At 35.7% G+C, this 20,540-nt stretch overlaps 1 protein-coding gene across 5 annotated transcripts in view; it reads right to left on the minus strand.

Moving 5' to 3' along the window:
• The window catches only part of LOC121382563 (golgin subfamily B member 1-like), a 141,142-nt gene that overhangs the window by 115,652 nt on the left and 4,950 nt on the right, over positions 1–20,540 (minus strand). For 4 of the 5 annotated variants that reach the window (XR_005959180.1, XM_041512029.1, XM_041512030.1 and 1 more), the window contains exons 2-11: positions 18,004–18,255; positions 15,758–15,874; positions 12,783–12,929; positions 11,147–11,317; positions 10,022–10,093; positions 8,817–8,939; positions 6,902–7,027; positions 6,487–6,570; positions 5,884–5,934; positions 4,719–4,835 (exon numbers count right to left, since the gene is read on the minus strand). Coding sequence is in view for 4 of the 5 variants with exons in the window: in XM_041512029.1 (XP_041367963.1) it covers positions 4,719–4,835; positions 5,884–5,934; positions 6,487–6,570; positions 6,902–7,027; positions 8,817–8,939; positions 10,022–10,093; positions 11,147–11,317; positions 12,783–12,929; positions 15,758–15,874; positions 18,004–18,255 (1,260 nt within the window). In the remaining variant the exon portion in view is untranslated. Of the gene's footprint in view, positions 1–4,718; positions 4,836–5,883; positions 5,935–6,486; positions 6,571–6,901; positions 7,028–8,816; positions 8,940–10,021; positions 10,094–11,146; positions 11,318–12,782; positions 12,930–14,947; positions 14,959–15,757; positions 15,875–18,003; positions 18,256–20,540 lie in introns of those variants that run through there. The other variant, XM_041512031.1, reaches the window with a different exon arrangement.

A 20,540-nucleotide genomic window follows, 5' to 3' on the forward strand; every position in this document is an offset into this window, starting at 1 on the left:
AATGTAATGATGATATTTATAACAGTGGGGTTTTTCAGGGTACCCTAAGAGAAAATTTGTTGGGGCCATGGTAATAAGCATGAATATTACTCGTTTATAAATTCCATGACGCAAAATATAACCCAAGACCAAAAAAAAAAAAAAACCCACATAAATGATTCAAATTTTTAGTGACTCAGTCTTTACATTTAATTTAAGACTTGTTAAAAAAAATAAAATTAAAAGATCAATCTGTAGACATATAATATAGTATAGTCCATCCCATCCTCCTACTTTTTTTCTTCTTTTTTTGTAAATGGCTCAGAAATAAATAATTTAAATTAAATTCTATAGCATGAAAAAAATGTGATTATAGTTTCTGCATTTGTACACATTCTGGGTCACTTCAAATAGCCTTAATTAATGTTGTTTTAAAACTGAGGTCAGGTAAAATATTCAAGTTGTAATGCATACTCAGCATTCATGTATGATGTAAACTAAATAAAAATTACACATTATTATTCAAACAAAAACCAAAACAACTGAGCTTCATCTTTTTGGGGTGTTTTTTTTCTTTCTTTTTTTCTGACTGCATTTACATTTCCGACACCATATAACCGAAAATAAAATGTGTTGAGTGCATCGCTAAATAAAACATTTCTTGCATTTACATTGATCAACATACAGTTACACTGTAGTCTAGTGTCAGGTATTAGAATAATAAAAGATACTTCAATGTATAGTTCGTCGCGTGAGAGCCAGAAGGACGTAAGTGCATGAAAATTCATTTATAAAAAACTGAGATAATGAAGGAAAACTGTTTTTCTTGATCAGTAGTTAAGATGTTGAATTTGTTTTAATGACAATGAAAGCAGAACATATTTACAATTTCTTTGTATATTTGCGGTATTTATAGCATATTAGGTGTTTTAGTTATTTGCTTAAATAGTTGTAGTTACGACAATTATTCATGACTAAATTAAATGCGTCATTTACGACCAACAGTATATCAAGTAAATTTAAATAGTTATTCTGAAAGAACCATCACTTCTAAAACATTTCAGTTTTGCAAATCACATATTTATTTTTAAAAAGGAGAAAGCTAGTAAATAGAAAATGTAAAAGGTCCACCACATCGCTATAGTTTTGCAATGCTCGCTTATTTACATTATCTAGGTCAAGAAGAAACGTAATGGCCATCTTTGTTTTTCTTCATTTAGCGGGATGCCAGTAGAACTGGGACTTTAGGTGATTTGCGCAGGCGCTGAGCTTCTCACGTGATTTTGAACAAATTTAACTGTCTTGATTGAGGGGTCGTCTCATATCTCCAAAACATATTTATGTCCATAGAGGTATGGTACAATGCCTTTCCAGGGGTCGGTGGGTGGGGGATTTGCCTTGAAATTTTTACAGTGGCCAGCGGTTGGCATACGCGTTACGTAAGGGGGTGTTAATAATTACGTAATGCTCTAGGGGTAGAGGAAGAGGCTGTTGTGCTCAATTTGCGTAACATTTATCAAGACTATATGTTATTTCTATTCATTACTTAGACCTAAAAAGGTGAGGCTTTTTTAAATGCGCGGTCGGTCTAGGATCGATCCCCATCGACGGACTCATTCCAGCTAGTGCGCCATGACTGGTATATAAAAGGCCATGGTATGTGATATCCTGTCTGTCTGTCTGTGGGATGGTACATATAAACAATGCCTTGCTAAAAAAAAATGTAGCGGGTTTCTAAGTTTATATGGGGCCATGCTCCCCCAGAAAATATATTTCATTTTTTTTTAGCTTGGGCAGGTAAGGGTTTGACCCCCAATACCCCCCCCCCCCCCTGCACATGCACCCGTTTCCTCTTAAATCAATATGCTCAAACAATGATATATATATATTAATTCTGAAATAGAAAGGTACGCTTGTCGATAATACGTTGTCAAGATCAAACCGGTTTTAACGAAAGACTCTAGTACCGTATCGTCAGCCAAACATTCTTTGTACAGGGCGAGATTTCTTATTTCATTTTTTGAGACGAACCCTACACTTTGAAATTGGCAAACGCACATGTTAACTGAAACTGACAACAGGCTGTCGTTTGTGCTTTACCGAGCAATGGCGGCAAGAGGTGACGAATCTAGCGTATACTTTTGACGATCTCCTTTCATAGCGAACACACACAAGTTTTTTAAAAGTACATTTGAGCTTGTATTTCATATTTGTACATGATGTTATAATATGGTAACCAGAGACTATAACTTTAACGTGCCCATAGTCCATATACCACTAGGGTTTCGAACATGCCTATCCAGAGTCCGGCCTCCGATAGGATCGGGGGTCTGACTCAGGACAGGGATATTCTGTTGCAAATATTTGTTAACTGTAAAGTTAATCAAAGTTTATAGATCTTGCTACTGTTTATGTTGAGGCCACATTCACTTTATTCGCCTTTTAACCTTACATCTGATTACACTGTCTTTTGTTACTGGACTTTGTTCTGAATAACTTACAATGACGTTTGTATGTGCAATATTGTTTATCCATAATGCCTATATTAGGGCAATCCTGTAGATCTTCAAATGCAGCTGAAAGGCGGAACTTGATCACCGTAACATACATGCATAATTAAATACATGTACATTCAAAATCAGTGTGATTATGCTTGCACTTTGGTCGTATATGCCACATACAGCATTATTATGAATTAATACTTTATCTACAGATACAAGTTATATGTTGGAAACTTTGCTTCAATTAAAAACATTTCAAAATAGACAGTTGTTTTTCACGAAAATTAACCAAAACATGTTTATTATTATAATTATGGTGCACATAAAATAGCAAACCATACAAACATTAATGTTACTTCAATTCCTATTTATATATACAGACACCATTCTTGTCTGTTGCCAAATGGTTCGTTGCATGCAGTACCAAATGTTTTTCTTAAACAGACCGGGCTCTCACAACGACAAAAATCATATTATTTTTAGGATTCAAGCACATAAAAATATTGATATAATGCATGCTCTATTGTACTTTACATTTGTAATTTCTATCACAGACCAATAACAAAGAATACACATTTGTCGTATTTGGCACATACGACCTATGTCAGACATAATTATATAATGAACTGTATTTAAAAATGGTGTATCTACCACACACGACCAGTCGTGTTCACATAATGGACAGCAAGCAAATTGGCGGAAAGTCGTATGTGTCAGTTACGTCTATTTTCGTGAAATTGGTATCTGTGATTCACTTACGACCATTTAAATCCTTCTGTATAAGCGATGCAATTAGAGACATAGCTACGATTTTTTGTGACAATATGTAATCGGGGATGGCGATTCCGAATATGCAAAAAAGACGTTTCAGGTCGTATCTGTCACGTGACGAGTTCTTGGTGTCTGTCTTCCTATACACGGATTCATGAATGAATGAATGAATGTTTAACAACATCCAAGCACAAAAATACACATTGGCTATTGGGTGTCATAAGAGGTCAGATTCATGAGAGCATACCATTACAACATTGTAAAAACCTCTTTTGAACTCTGTTTTGTGTTTGAATGTGGAATTGGATCTGCTTTTTAGATTAGCATGTTTGTATAGTTCTGGGTGTGGTTGTCCTCCTATAAACAAATCACCTGGCAGTGATTCATTCATACCATTACAATTGTGTAAAAACTTCCTTTTCACACTGTTTTGTGCTTGAATGTGGAATTGGATTTGTTGTTGTTTAGTAGGTGTGTTATATATTGCACCAATAGTAAGCTCTGTGGTCTAGTGGATAAGCTGCTGGACAATCAAGCTGAAGACAGTGGTTCAACTCCCGTCAAAGCTGGCTCACACTTTCATTCATCTTTCCCATCTATCACCCTCTGCCTATCATTCTCATCATCTTAATATAAAAATAAATGTTCAATTTCTCCTACGATTTCAATCTGTTTCGACCCTTTCTGTGAGTTTCCTTAGACTTTGTCTTCTGAGCTGTCCACACCATCGCCGAGCTGTCCACACCATCGCCTACCTGTCTCAACTTCCTCCACGGGTGCAGTCTCTGTGCACTTCCCTGCACCCACCTGGCATCCTCGTCCTCTGTCACTAATGTAGCTTGTCTGACAAATGGCATTACCTAACTAACGACTGCCAGTAGTACGGGTGTATAGTAGGTGGTTACAAGTGCCTCTTAACAATGCTAATAAAGTGTTGTAAATATATTATATGAGTACCATTAGTAAACTAGTCCGGTATTGATTTTGGTCAGAATAGTCCATAACAATTCCTTTTGACTAGCCATCAGTGAGCTAACGCGGGTTGTCCATGCAAAATGACCTGTTATCAAGCTACTGATGGTTTGCCTCTGGACAACTGGGAACAAGCTATTTGCATACTACTATCACATAGTCTCTAGGGGTTGAAGGAATTGGTAAAATAGAAATTATAAGTGTAATATAAAAGTCTAAAAGATTTTCCAATCACTGAAAAATCAACATCATTTTCTTTTGTTTTATATACATACACATTCTAATAATATATAAATATTTAACATATTTTATCATGTTATTCCTTAAAAAATTACACCCTTTCAACATTATCCCTGTCCCTGCTGTTCCTTGGTTATATTTACTACCATTTATCTAATTAGCACATTACCTGCTTCACCCCTACCTCCATCACAAAATCATAGCTCTGCCCCTGAATATTAAAAGGATTTGAACCTGTAGCACTATTTCACCTACCTCCAAGTGCTGACAGCCTTCCAATTCTAGAAGTCTGAATTCCAGGTCTTCTATCGTTTCCTGACACTTGGACAGTTTGTCCTGCAGTTTCTGACACTGCGTCTCATACACCTGGTTCTGAAGGAAAAAAAGGTCATCAACATCATATTTGTGTTAATAAATTAATAAATTAATTATTAGGCATTAACCTTATTTCTCAAGATATGTATTTTTTCTGTTTCATGTAAAATACTTTTAAAGTCAGGTCATCTAGATTATGGTAGCCCCACTCCCATGGCTAGTGATATTCAATGTTGGGCTAGTAAATAACTACCACTACCATGCCCGACGGCTAGTGAAAAATAAAAATGTGTCAAATGCTGCAAATATGAATATCCGCCCCCACCCCCATCCCCCAATCTTAGTGTTTTTAAGCTGTATCTCCCTCTTTAGGCGACATTATTACTATTAGTAAAATTGTATTAACTTAAAGTAAAGTAGGGCTAGTGAATGTTTAATTGTGGTTTGTAAATATTCAAAATCACAGATCCCATGGCTAGAGGATTTTATAAAAATTCTAGAAGCCCTGTTTAAGTTACTGCATGCATACACCTTTAATAAGTCCTTTAATAAATGGCATGAAGCATACTGGATCTGCCAAAATTGATAAGTAATGTGTAATTTAATGGTTAAAAAATGTCATAATAATCAAATACATTTTACTGGTACATTGCCTGATACCTAGGGTCATGACCTCTTCAATTATTATTATTATTATTCAACTCTCATTAAGTAATTAATATTTTGATTATTTTTATGTAGCAATGCATTAACATATCAGGTTTCAGGTTTTAATTGGCAACATAATAATTTAAGCTATCAGGGTTTCTGCAAGAGGGTAAAACCGGTATGGCACCATACCCAAAATGTTTTGCAGATTTTATTTTTTAAAGTTAACCTTTTGATAAAATTAATTACTCTTAACATTACTGTATGATTTCCTTAACCCTAAACTTTACCCATTTTCTTTCCGGAGGAGACCCCCATATTCTCTGTTGACTGTGGTTGCATTCAATTCCATAGTGCCATACACAAAAATGTGTATAATAGATTATGGATTTACCTTTTGCAAAAATGTCTTTCTGGCAGAAACACTTCCTATGTGTATAATAGATTATGGATTTACCTTTTGCAAAAGTAGTTCATTTGTCATAAATAACATCTCTTGTGCTTCCATCTGTGAAATAAAAACAATAATTCAATGGAATTAAAATGCTATGCCTACCAGAAACTATTTTCCACAATTAAAAAATCCTGTTGGAAATTAATCATCTCCTGATATTTGACTACAACTTGGCAAAAATAAAAATGGTGTCTGATTTTAACTTTAACTTATTATAAAGTCAGCATTTGCCTGATGCGCAATCGACCTAGGATCGATTCCGGTCGGTGGACCCATTGAGCTATTTCTCATTGCAGCCAGTGCTCCACAACTGGTGTAACAAAGGCTGTGGTATGTATTATTCTGGCTGTGGCATGGTGCATATAAAAGACCCCTTACTGCTAATTGAAAAGAATAGCTCATGGAGTGGCAACAATGGGTTTCCTCTCAATTTCTGTGTGGTCCTTAACCATAATGTCCGATGCCACATAACCCTAAATAAAATGTGTTGAGTGCATCATTAAATAAAACATTTCCTTCCTTATTATAAAGATAACTATTAACTACCGCACCACTGATGTTGGTTTGTCTGATGCATTCGGTAGCAGGTGATATTGTAAGTCTTACCTGTTGTTCTGTTTGTACAGAGTTCTCTAACTCTTCTATTCTACACTGAGCTTGAAACAGATCAGATTCTAGTTGACTTCGCATCTGAAACAGTTAAACAATTCACCAGAAACATCATCAAGATATCAAAATACTCATTGCCATAATGTGGGTTTCCATATTAACATTTGCTTCATTAAAACCATATCAATTCCAAATATTATGGGGGGGGGGGGTTGGTTTTTCATCAAGATATCAAAATACTCAATGCCATAATGTGGGTTTCCATATTAACATACAATCATCGGCTATTGGATGTCAAAAATATGGTCATTTTGACACAGTCATAGAGAGGAAACCTGCTACATTTTTCCATTAGTAGGAAACTGAACAAATGGATGATGTTAAGCAGACCTTCCTTTCTTTGTTTTCTTACCTGTAGTTCCCGCTGTGGGTCCAGCACTGATGACTTGTGACTGTGTAACAAGGCGAAGGATTTCTCCAGTTCATGGTGCTCCTTCATCAGTCGCTGGTAGTTCTTGCTGATCTCCTCATGAGACAGCTGCAACATGGCAAGGTATGCGTATAAAAACAGTTATCAAAACTAGTGTATTATACCAGCCTTGGTGGTGTCATGGTTAAGCCATCGGACATAAGGCTGGTAGGTACGGGGTTCGCAGCCTGGTACCAGCTCCCACCCAGCCCAAGTTTTAACGACTCAATGGGTAGGTGTAAAACCACTATATCCTTTTCTTTCTCACTAACCACTAACAATTAACAACTAACCCACTGTTCTCAACAGACAGCCCAGATAGCTGAGGTGTGTGCTCAGGACAACATGCTTGAACCTAAATTGGATATAAGCACAAAAATATATTGATAGTGTATTACATTTCTCCCCATCCAAAGTACACAAAATAAAATGTAGATTTTGTTTTTACCACCATTCTATTGTATTGAAAAATTAGATAATAGTAACACACACCCAAATCCCTGCCATTTCTAGTATTAATTTATTTTCTAAATTTATTTTATACTTGTGAAAATCTTTTGGGAACTGGAAGAACAATTACAATAAACATTTTCCCTCACAATGAATTATCTGTTATCCCAGTAGCTGATGTATTGTTTCTGATCTCAGGTGTCATTACACATTATATTATATATTATATTATATGATTATATATTTTTGAAGCCAGTATTTTTCAGTGTTAAGTGGGAGTAAAGATAGAGAAAAATATATTGAAATGACGTCCATTTTGAATTTCAAGATGATTGCCATGATCAGATGAATAAAAAAATAAATCTTTGAATTCACTGACATAAAATGTTTGAAAAGACCCCAAAAATATGTTTCTATGTTAAATGGGAGTGGAGATATATATAAAGAAAATATATGAAAATGATGGCCATTTTTGAACTTCAAGATGGCTGACATGATAGTGATCAGAAAAAAATGCTACCAATGGATTTCTGGTTCAGGTAGGTCATGGGAATGTATGACCAAAATGTTATTAACTTGAGAAAAAAAAGGGAACCTTCAAAAATTTACAATAACTACCTGGACTACAGGGTCCTATATGGAAACATATGAGTGGTGAAAATAACATAAAAGAATGAAAGTGAGGTATGAGTGTTAAGTTCATTACTTTATTATCAGAGGTGTAGGCTGATGGGAGGGTTCACAGGGTTCGAATGAACCTCCCCTCTGAGTCTACAATTTTTTACTGTGCTATATAAATTACCTAATATTGCACAGTAAAAAATTGTAGGCTGATGGGAGGGTTCACAGGGTTTGAATGAACCTCCCCTCTGAGTCTACAATATTTTACTGTGCAATATTAGGCAATTTATATAGGTATCAGGAGAAAATGTAGACAAAAGCGTCTGCTATAGTCCGTCCCATCATTCTATAAAGTGTTTTTTTGTAAATAATGTTGTTTTGCTTTGTCTTAAGAAGAAAAATAAAAGTGTTTTGGAAATAACACAAACATACTATTTTTGTGTACAATTTACAAATTAATTGGCTCATAGAAAAATAACTTATAGTACATTTTACAGCATGAAAAAAAGCATTCCCTGTGGGACAGACTGTAGGTTCATATTCAAACCACCCCAGGTCCAGACCATGCCACATCCTGATTATACTATTATAGGAGATAGTCAGGAGCACCATTAACAGCAATGGTGCTGACTTCATTCCATGAAGCGATCTCAGCGCTAAGATTACCTTAAGTGCATTACTACTTTAGGCTTAGTGCTAAGGTTGCTTTGTGAAACAGGGCCCTGGCTGGGTCTTCAATTGCTGGTATGGTGCAACCAGTGCTGACCCTGTGAGGACAGTGCCCTACCTCATCCCACAGATCACAGTCCGAGGTAGTTCCGAACGACACTGTCGACGACTGAGAGTTTTCAGAATCCACCGATCTGTCATCTTCATCATACCCGTAAAACGTCTCTTTCACACCCGTACACTGAAAACATATAGTTACATTTGCAGTTAGAACTAATTTTGATATCCCAGTACCGTCCTCGGTGGTGTCGTGGTTAAGCCATTGGACATAAGGCTGGTAGGTACTGGGTTCACAGCCAGGTACCAGTTCCCACCCAGAGCTCAATGAGTAGGTGTAAGACCACTACACCCTCTTCTCTTTCACTAACCACTAACTACTAACCACTATCAACTAAATCACTGTCCTGGACAAACAGCCCAGATAGCTGAGATGTGTGCCCAGGACAGCATGCTTGAACCTTAATTGGATATAAGCATGAAAATAAGTTGAAATGAAATAAAATGATATCCCAGTGGTACAAAAACACCTATACACTAAAAACAATGGCTACATTCGCAGTCAGAATTAATTTTCATATCCATGTGGAACAAAAACACACATACACTGAAAACATTCAGTTACAGTCTCAATCAATACACATTTTAATATCCCTGTGGAACAAAAACAACAAACAAGAAAGATCAACTTATTTCACTAATTGCTGAATTGGAGAGTATTTCTGGCTAAAACTTGTGTTTTGCTTGAAATATTAGTTTTTTCGCATCTCATCATTTAGTATTAATTTCAAAGTACAGAATTACTTATAAGCTCATCTGGTATTTCCAAAATTAAAATTTTCAAATCTATCTGGTAATGAGTAAATGCTTATTGGTATGTACCACCCTCGATGATTGTAGTAGTTAAGCCGTTGGATGAAAAGACTCAACTGGTAGGTTTAAAATGGGTAGGTGTAACAGTAAGGCCACAACACCGACTTCTTTCTCACTAACCACTAACCCACTGTTCTGGACAGACAGTCCAGAAAGCTGAGATATGTGCCCAGGACAACATGCTTGAACCTATTTGGGTATTAGCATGAAAATAACTATAAATGAATGAATGAATATTGGTATGTTAGTGATTAGTTGAAGAGTTCTTTATGGCCAAATATCCTATGATTCTGTATGTATTTACTGAAACCAAGTCTTATCTTATCTTATCATTTGATGCATCATATATCCTCAGTGAATAAACTATCAGCAACTATATGTAGAATAAAACACCTTTTCTTGTGACTTTAGTAATCTTCTTCTTTTCTTTCTGTGCTGTATTAATTCAATTCTCCTGTCCTTTTCCTGCAAAAAATTGAAAACTTCCATTGCTAAAAATATTGATTCAGCTTTACATGGACCAAATCTAGCAGGGACGTGCATTTTGTGTTTAGTTGGAGAACACCCTATATCACTGCCCTGATCAGGGCCGTACCCTGATCAAAATTCGGTGGGGGGGCACTACTTTTTATAAACAAATTAAACACTATACAAATTAAACCCTGAGATGTTTATGCTATTTTCTGGAGTAAAAAAAAAAGAAAGAAAAAAAGTGATATTCTCAGGGGGGCAACTGCACCCCCTGTCTCTCCCCCCCCCACCCCCCCGAAAGGGTACGGCCCTGCTGATACCTTTTTCAATTCTATACACTCCCTTACCATCCCCGAGATAGGGATCATCTTTTTTTCATACTATGGAATTTACTACAAGTTATTTATTTCTGAGACGATTGTTTTCTAAATTGCACACAAAAATCGTATTTCTTGGCTATTTCCAAAACACTTTTACTTTTCTTCTTACGTCAAACCAAACTGAAATTATTTACAAAAAAACCACATTTTTGTAGAAGAATAAGATGGACTATAAGTATAAGCATGTTTACTTAAATTTTCTGAATTAATTAATCACTGTAATTAAAATCATGCACAGTTTTAAAAACTTAAATTTGTTTAAATCAACAGAAAAGTCACTTTAATTAAAATTACGCACAGTGAAAAAAAAAACAACTTAAATTTGTTTAAATTAACAAAACATTCATACTATATTGTCCATCACCCATAATTCAGGAATTTAAAAGAGTAAGCAAATGATTTAAAACACTAAACAAAACAGAAAATACAGCTAAAAATATTGATTACCTAGATAAAATTTTGTCATTAAAAAACAATATTAAATTCTGAACATTTTAAAACAAATTCTGCATTTTCCTTTTGTCATTAAAAAAACAACAGTAAATTCTGAAAATTTTAAAACAAATTCTGTATTATGGAATGTAGAAAAAAATAAAATAAAAAAAAATAAAAAAAAATAAGGAAAAAGTAATATAAAAAACAACTAAACAAGATTAAAGATTCCTACAGAACAGGATTCCCTGAGAGCAGCAACAGTCTTGTCTTGTTCCATCAGCGTTTGTCTTATCTCACCGAACTCTTCAAGCTGAGAGGCAAGTTTACTGCATTCACCCTTTGCATTGTATAACTGACGAGTCAGCTGGCTTATCTTGCGTTTGGAATGTTCACATTGCTCTTTCTGAAGAAAAAAACAAAACCACACACATACATAACTATTGTTATTATCACATGTTGTACACACACACATATATATATATATATATATATATATATATATATATATATATATATACACATATATATATATATATATATATATATATATATATATATATATATGTATAACATGATATTATTTTACCCTCAACACAATATACAAACAACCTGAAGTATCTCTTTTCATCTCTAATTTCTCCCTTTTTTAAAAAATATTGTTCAACTGTTTTACTATTTAAATGGTTGGTTAAGAAACCTATTTTTATGTATCAATGTGACAAATAGATACTGTAAGAGAACCAGTCCACTATTAAACAAAGTAAGAGAACCAGTCCACATTTATGGAGCCACATTTAGAGGCTCTGCTAACCAATGAAAGAATATAAGCTACAAACTCTAGTAATTAGGCAGTGTATTTTGGCAAATTCAATGTGGCTCTGGACATTCTGATCTTTGCAGTAGCTCAAAATGCATTTTATGTCAAAAACATCAAATATATCAGGGGATCAAAACTGGCTGAATTTTGTATTGGACATTTGATCCAGGAAGTTACAAATTCTGCCGGTCCAAATAAAAATCTGCAGGACCAAATATGACTGACTAAAACTAATACATGTATGTGAATATAAACATAAAATAATTGTCAGTATGATGGGCAAAAAAAGATCTCCTGGCCTTTTGACTAACAAAAACTAGTCGGGACCATAGTATTTCGACCTCTGTATATTAAGCTTAGGCTATAGGGTCAGTGATTTTAAAACAAGTGTAGGGTGTAGCTCAGTGCTAAAACACTTGCTTGATGCAAGGTCAGTCTTGGATAGATCCACATCATCAGGCCCTTTGGGCTATTTCTCATTCCAGCCAGTGCACCATGACTGGTATATCAAAGACCATGGTATGTGCTATTCTGTCTGTGGGTTGGTGCATACAAAAGATCCCTTAATTGCTACTAATGGAAAAAAGTAGCAGGTTTCCTCTCTAAAACTATATGTCAGAATTACCAAACGTTTGACATCCAAAAGCCAATGATTAACAAATCAATGTGCTTTAATGATGTTGTTAAACAAAACAAACATTTTACTTTCTAAAACAATAGAATATTTTATAACCAAATATTACAGGATTGTATAGACCTACAATATGATACACTAATAATAATATAGAAGATGTACTAGCTGTACGCTATATTCTGTGAGCATCTGGGTTTGTAGATCTACAATATGGTACACTAATAATAATATTTAGTAGAAGATGTACTAGCTGTATGCTATCTTCTGTGAACATCTGGGTTTGTAGAACTACAATATGGTACACTAATAATAATATTTAGTAGAAGATGTACTAGCTGTATGCTATTTTCTGTGAGCATCTGGGTTTGTAGACCTACAATACGATATACCAATTACACTATTTAGTTGAAGACGTACTAGCTGTATGCTGTCTTCTGTGAGCATCTGGGTTTGGTCCTTCAGGCTTCGTTCTACTGATGTCAGCTCTTTGTTCTTCTCCAGAAACCTTTTGTTCTTCTCTATCAGCTCTCTGTTCTTCTCTTCAAAAATGCTCAGTTCTCTTACCTAAAATACAGTTCACATATTTATTGTATAGCTACTCTCCAAGCAGGCCACCTCGGTGGATCCATTCAGCTGATTGTTTTTTTCTCTCATTCCAGCCAGTGCACGACAACTGGTCAAAGGCCGTGGTATGTGCTTTCGTGTCTGTGGGAAAGTGCATATAAAAGATTCCTTGCTGCCTTAGGAAAAATGTAGCAGGTTTCCTCTGATGACTACAAGTCATAATTACCAAATGTTTGACATTCAGTAGCCGATGATTAATTAATCAATGTGCTCTAGTGGTGTTGTTAAACAAAAAAACTTTTACCTCTGAGCAGGCAATCAAAACATATATATATATAGACACACACACACACACACACACACAGACACACACACATGTATGCAATCTTTTGTAAGGAAAGGTATTGGGGGGGGGGGGCGAGAGGGGTCACTCACGCTGGCAGGTGCAAGGAAGCACAGGCAAGGAGATTGCAGAATTTTGTGAGCTAATTATACTAGGGAACCAGGATGCAAATTCACAAAGCTTTCTTAAGCAACATAGCATCACTGTTGCAAGTATTTTTTCACTGTACTTCGAGATCACAAATTTGTAAATTTTTAATCAATTAGCCCTCAAGCCTTCTATTTTACATCATTTCTACAGCCCTTTCCTCTTACATGGTCAAATCAATTCCAGATAGACTTTACTGCAGTATGTTAAAAATAATTAACCTGTCTTAGATTTAAATAGCAGTGTTGATTTTAATATGACCTTTATTGTAATTTTTTAATGTTGATATACTTCCATGACCTAGGATCATTTGCATAGGTCTAAAATGCATCTGCCGCACTAGTGCTGGAGCAAAACCTCAAATTTGGGCAAACATGACAGAGATATTCGGGCAAAATGTGCTAACCTGAGAACATTTTACCATGCATTTCCATCATTCTACTCTCAAAATTTGTTGTAACCCATGTAAAAATGCATAGTTTGAAACCCTATAAGAGCTGTTTGGTAGTAATGCTAACATGAATAAAAGTAAAATTCCATGTTATATTTACATCATATAGTTTGACCCATATATAAGTTAAAAATTATGATTACTGGATACACTGTTTACAAATCACATCACTGGACAATCATAAACTTGGATAAGATGGATCATGTACAATTTAACATTTATACGTTAACATACTTAACTGAGCAAATATCAAAATTCTGCAATCTCCCCGTGCTGTCCATGACCTATCGAAACATTATCCATTACTTTTCATTGGGTTTGAAGTGCTTGTGTGGTTATTGAGCTAGCACCTGGACTGAACATAGCTGTACACACACATGTAGCTGACAACAAAAATCCATAAGTTTCATTTAACAGATGATAATAAGCAGAAGCCATAAAAGCAGAATAAAAGAAGTGCTAGCCGTCTTGGTGACCATGAAAAACTAAAAATAACAGTGCATATTTTAGTTGTTTGTTGTCCAAAATGGCACTGAAATTAGATTTTCAGATATATTCCTTAAAATAAATTTATGGTTGGTTACTGGTGACTCCATCTACCATTTTTGCATGTTTAGTTTTATTTAATTACTATTTTATATTTTATTGATTTTTTGTTTTTTAATTTAAAAACGTTAAAAACAGTAGCAAATATATATGAGGTTTTATTATGTTTGTTTGTTTTTGTTTGTTTTAAAGTTTTGTCTGAGTCAGTATATTGTTTAGTTTTTTTAACAAATGCAATTTTCTTTTTTAAACTTTATTTCCATGCTCATAAACAATTATGGTTCAAGCACACTGTCCGGGCACGACAGTGGGTTAATAAATTAGTTGTCCATGGCTTGTGAGAGAGAGTTATCAGTGTAATGGTCTTGCACCTCCATATTTGGTGGGTGGGAGCTGATAAGACTTATAAAATCGATAACCAGTAAACCACAAAGGACAGATAGTATACCCCAGAGCAGATCTAGACACCTACCAGTTCCACCTTGTCCTATGACAGTGAGCTGATCTCACAGAGGAGGTCTAGACACCTACCAGTTCCTCCTTGTCCTGTGACAGTGAGCTGATCTCACTGAGCAGATCAAGACACCTACCTGTTCCACCTTGTCCTGTGACAGTGAGCTGATCTCACTGAGCAGATCAAGACACCTACCTGTTCCACCTTGTCCTGTGACAGTGAGCTGATCTCACTGAGCAGATCTAGACACCTACCTGTTCCACCTTGTCCTGTGACAATGAGCTGATCTTACAGAGCAGACCTAGATACCTACCAGTTCCTCCTTTTCCTGTGACAGTGAGCTGATCTAGACACCTACCTGTTCCACCTTGTCCTGTGACAGTGAGCTGATCTCACAGAGCAGACCTAGACACCTAACAGTTCCATCTTGTCCTGTGACACTGAGCTGATCTCACAGAGCAGACCTAGACACCTACCAGTTCCTCCTTGTCCTGTGACAGTGAGCTGATCTCACTGAGCAGATAAAGACACCTACCTGTTCCACCTTGTCCTGTGACATGAGCTGATCTCACAGAGCAGATCTAGACACCTACCTGTTCCTCCTTGTCCTGTGACACTGAGCTGATCTCACAGAGGAGGTCTACACACCTACCAGTTCCTCCTTGTCCTGTGACAGTGAGCTGATCTCACTGAGCAGATCAAGACACCTACCTGTTCCACCTTGTCCTGTGACATGAGCTGATCTCACAGAGCAGATCTAGACACCTACCTGTTCCTCCTTGTCCTGTGACACTGAGCTGATCTCACAGAGGAGGTCTACACACCTACCAGTTCCTCCTTGTCCTGTGACACTGAGCTGATCTCACAGAGGAGGTCTAGACACCTACCAGTTCCTCCTTGTCCTGAGACAGTGAGCTGATCTGATTCTGTAGTCCTCGGATCTCAGTCTCCAAGTCTTCTGAGGATTCCATGACCCTCTTCTTCTCCCCGTCCGCTGGGGAGACCTGAGGAAAAAAAAAAAATCCAAACATTAATTCAAAAAATAAAAAAAACAAGAGTACCAGTGACGTACATGATAAGCCTGTCAAAATTAGGTCACAGTGACCTAATTATGGTATGCAACACACTATCATCCCAAATTGAAGTTTGATGATCCTATATGAATTGATAAGGAAGATATGGCCTGGACAAGGATTTCCTTTAATGTACAGTAATGCATAAAAAGTAGGTTGCAGTAACTTAGTAATGGTACACAACATATCACCATCGCAAGTTGTACTGAATGGCTTAATTTTGCACTGACTGTACAACCCTGGCAATTAACTATAGCAATCGGAAATACTATAGTTCTAAACTGACATAGTGTTTTCAATTTTTGCCTGATTCATTTTGTCGTGGAACTTTTAATTTTCTATGTCACTTTTCTCAGTGAATTAGTAGGTGTTTTTTTTATAATACATTAACCACAAAACTGCTGTGGAATAGGCCATGAAGACCATATTTCCATGACATATATATGTATATATATTTGTATATATATATATATATATATATATATATATATATATTTATTTATTTATTTATTTTTGCTGTGGCCATTTTCTTAATCGCCAGGGTTGTTATGTCATTCCTGAATGGCTTAATTTTGCACTGGCTGTATACAAATGATAAAACTTACTATTTCAATATCTGTTATCTTTGCAGTGGTCCCAAATGACAAAATTTACTATATCAATATTTGTTTTCTTTGCATTGGTCCCAAATGCCAAAACTTACTATTTTAATATTTGTTATCTTTGCACTGGTCCCAAATGACAAAACTTACTATTTCAATATTTGTTATCTTTGCACTGTTCCCAAATGACAAAACTTACTATTTCAATATTTGTTATCTTTGCACTGGTCCCAAATACCAAAACTTACTATTTCAGTATCTGTTATCTTTGCACTGGTCCCAAATGCCAAAACTTACTCTTTCAATATTTGTTATCTTTGCACTGGTCCCAAATATACCGGCCTCGGTGGTGTCGTGGCAGGCCATTGGTCTACAGGCCGGTAGGTACTGGGTTCGGATCCCAGTCGAGGCATGGGATTTTTAATCCAGATACCGACTCCAAACCCTGAGTGAGTGCTCCGCAAGGCTCAATGGGTAGGTGTAAACCACTTGCACCGACCAGTGATCCATAACTGGTTCAACAAAGGCCATGGTTTGTGCTATCCTGCCTGTGGGAAGCGCAAATAAAAGATCCCTTGCTGCTAATCGGAAGAGTGGCCCATGTAGTGGCGACAGCGGGTTTCCTCTCAAAATCTGTGTGGTCCTTAACCATATGTCTGACGCCATATAACCGTAAATAAAATGTGTTGAGTGCGTCGTTAAATAAAACACTTCTTTCTTTCTTCGGTCCCAAATAACAAAACTTACTATTTCGATATTGATTCTCTATACACTGGTCCCAAATGATTGACAACCAATAGCCGATGATTAATTAATCAATGTGCTTTAGTGGTGTCATTAAACAAAACAAACTTCTGGTCCCAAATGACAAAACTTACTATTTCGATATTAGTTATCTTTGCACTGGTCCCAAACTTACTATTTCAATATTTGTTATCTTTGCATTGGTCCCAAATGACAAAATTTACTATTTCAATATTTGTTATCTTTGCAATGGTCCCTAATGACAAAACTTACTATTTCAATATTTGTTATCTTTGCATTGGTCCCAAATGACAAAATTTACTATTTCAATATTTGTTATCTTTGCAATGGTCCCTAATGACAAAACTTACTATTTCAATATTTGTTATCTTTGCAATGGTCCCAAATAACAAAACTTACTACTTCAATATTTGTTATCTTTGCAATGGTCCCTAATGACAAAACTTACTACTTCATTATTTGTTATCTTTGCAATGGTCCCAAATAACAAAACTTACTACTTCAATATTTGTTATCTTTGCAATGGTCCCAAATAACAAAACTTACTACTTCAATATTTGTTATCTTTGCAATGGTCCCTAATGACAAAACTTACTATTTCAATATCTGTTATCTTTGCAATGGTCTCTAATGACAAAACTTACTATTTCAATATCTGTTATCTTTGCAATGGTCTCTAATGACAAAACTTACTATTTCAATATTTGTTATCTTTGCATTGGTCTCAAAGCCATCGCGTAATTTGTTTTGACTGGAGCTAAGTCTGTCCGAGGAATCGGCCTCCATCTTCATACTGGGGTGGGCCCCGGTCACACCCACTTTCTTCCTGAATCCGTCTGCCCGGACCCCTTTCTCCTCCTCAACTGATAGGGCATACCCCGATATTCGACCCAGCTCTCGTTCGAGGTGCGAAATTATTTTGTCCTTAGACTTCAACTGTTCTAGCTGAAAATAAAAAGGAGAAAACAGCATGAAAATATATAAATAATTAATGTAAGTTAAAATTCAATTGAACTTTTAATATCTTCTCTTCCTTATTTAGAAGGTACCTTAAGCAAAAAAGACCATGTTGTAATATTTAAACAGTGGGATTTGTTTATTTATTTAGTATTTTTTATCTTTTTTTGTTCTTTTTTTTTTTGGGGGGGGGAGGTGTGTGTGTATTTTGGGATCTATAAACAAATTTCATTTCAACTACAGGTATAACATTTTATTAGTTTTTTGACATCAGCATTAAAGTCTTCCTCTAACTATGGTAATTAATTTAAATAAGTTTTTGTCCTAATGCAGACATGTATGTCTATTCTGCCTCTTTGTTCATAGGGTATGATTTAGCTCAGTTGGTAGAATGCTCGCTTAAGGTGCTAGGGTCATCATATAAAACCTCTTTGGTGGAACTATTTTCTGATCAAGTTTTCAAGTGCCCCAAAACTGGTATATCACAGACCATGGTATGTGCTGTCCTGTTTATGGGAAAGTGTATATAAAGATATCTTGCTGGGTTTCCCGTGAAGACTAAGAGCAGAGTGGAACTGTATTAACGTGCCCATATCCACTGAAGGATCAGGCACGCCCATCCTGGATTTAACCTCTGACATCACCAGTGACTAATTCCGGGACAGGATGAAGACTAGGTGTCAGAATTATTAAATGTTTAACATCCAACAGCTGAAAAACCAATGTGCTCAATTGGTGTTGTTAAACAAAACAAACTTTTACTTTATTGTTTGTTGTGGGTTTTTTGTGTTTTTCTTTTTCATTTTATACAACCACTCTTTAGAAAGTATGTGAGTACATAAAAAAAACTATCAGCTTATTATACATGTATAGTGAAATGTCTCAAGACCAGACCCTCTGTAAACCGGAATTCCATCAAAACCGGATGTTTTACTGAGTCCCTTTTTAAAAACCAGGACATAACTTAACCTCTCTAAGCCGGATCCCTCTTAAACCAGACGTTTGTCTTGGTCCCAAGGGTGTCTGGTTTAGAGGGGTTTCACTGTAGTACAAACAAGAAACAAGAAATACAAAAGACTCCAAGTGATATACATGATATATAACACATGTACACTGAGTCATATTGCATAAAGTTAGTGGTAAGAAAACTAATTTTAGTTGCATGTAAATGTACACGTACAAGGAAATTACAAGTGTTCTTGGTTGTCAGAAGTCAATAAGTTATTTATTTTTTATTGGGAGTGGAGCAAACTTTCTCTTCTTCCAATTAAAACCCCCCACCAAAAACAAAAAAACAAAAATATATAAAAAGGAAAAGTTGGAAATAAAGGAAATATTGTGATATTTTAAAAAACTTTTTAAAAGATAGCATACACAAACACATGTATACTCATATGTCACTGAGACATGGAAGTTTTATATCAGTGCAAACCAAAATTTGAAAACATGGAAATGAAGTTTTCTCTCTTTTAAACAAACATCACAAGACAACACACAGACACACACATTGTATAATCATTTCTTTGCACTGACAGCTTCCTCCACTACCCATACTGCTAATACATACACATGCATGCATATTCATATGTAACTGAGATGTGAGTTTTATATGGGTGCTTACCAAAAATAGCCAGTTTCCATGGAAATAGAACAACCAGGTTCTAACTAAACACAAAAAAAGTATAAAAGACAAGCTGACATTCTGTCCAAGTTTTAAAGCTTCCAGAAATACTGTAGTGTTTTTATAAGAAGGAGTAACGTGGAATTCCTGGCAACTAAAAACCCAGTGGCACAGATAAGTCAGGTAAACTCATCTTCAGCAGCAGACAAAGAGGCGACTTAGGGGTTGTCTCAAAACCACAGTTATTTGGTAATATAATATCCAACTTTGCCGGGTTAAAAGACATTTAAGTTGAAGCTTTTCGGTGAGTTTTTAAAAAAAAAGTTCTGTCTTCGAGATTAATTGTTTTTAAGATTAAAGGACTTGCTTGAAAAGAAATACAGTATTAATATTTCTTTTTTAGGTGTGGACATATTTGTTTGCTATTTAATACTAGGATAGGGTTTGGGGTTTTTAATCATGACACCAACTAAGTACAAGTATGTTCAGACACTTTTTTTCTTTCTTTTTAAATTCTTTCACTTCTGGATTTGCTCAGTGTATTAGTTATTCTACTGGGATTGTCTGGTCTTCCCTGCTAAAGACATTTAGATGGACGGAAGATTAGACAGTATGAATTGATGGGTTGATGGATGGATGGATGGGTGGGTGG

This window comes from Gigantopelta aegis, chromosome 10, assembly GCF_016097555.1.
Source record: "Gigantopelta aegis isolate Gae_Host chromosome 10, Gae_host_genome, whole genome shotgun sequence".
Classification (NCBI taxonomy): Eukaryota; Metazoa; Mollusca; class Gastropoda; order Neomphalida; family Peltospiridae; genus Gigantopelta; species Gigantopelta aegis.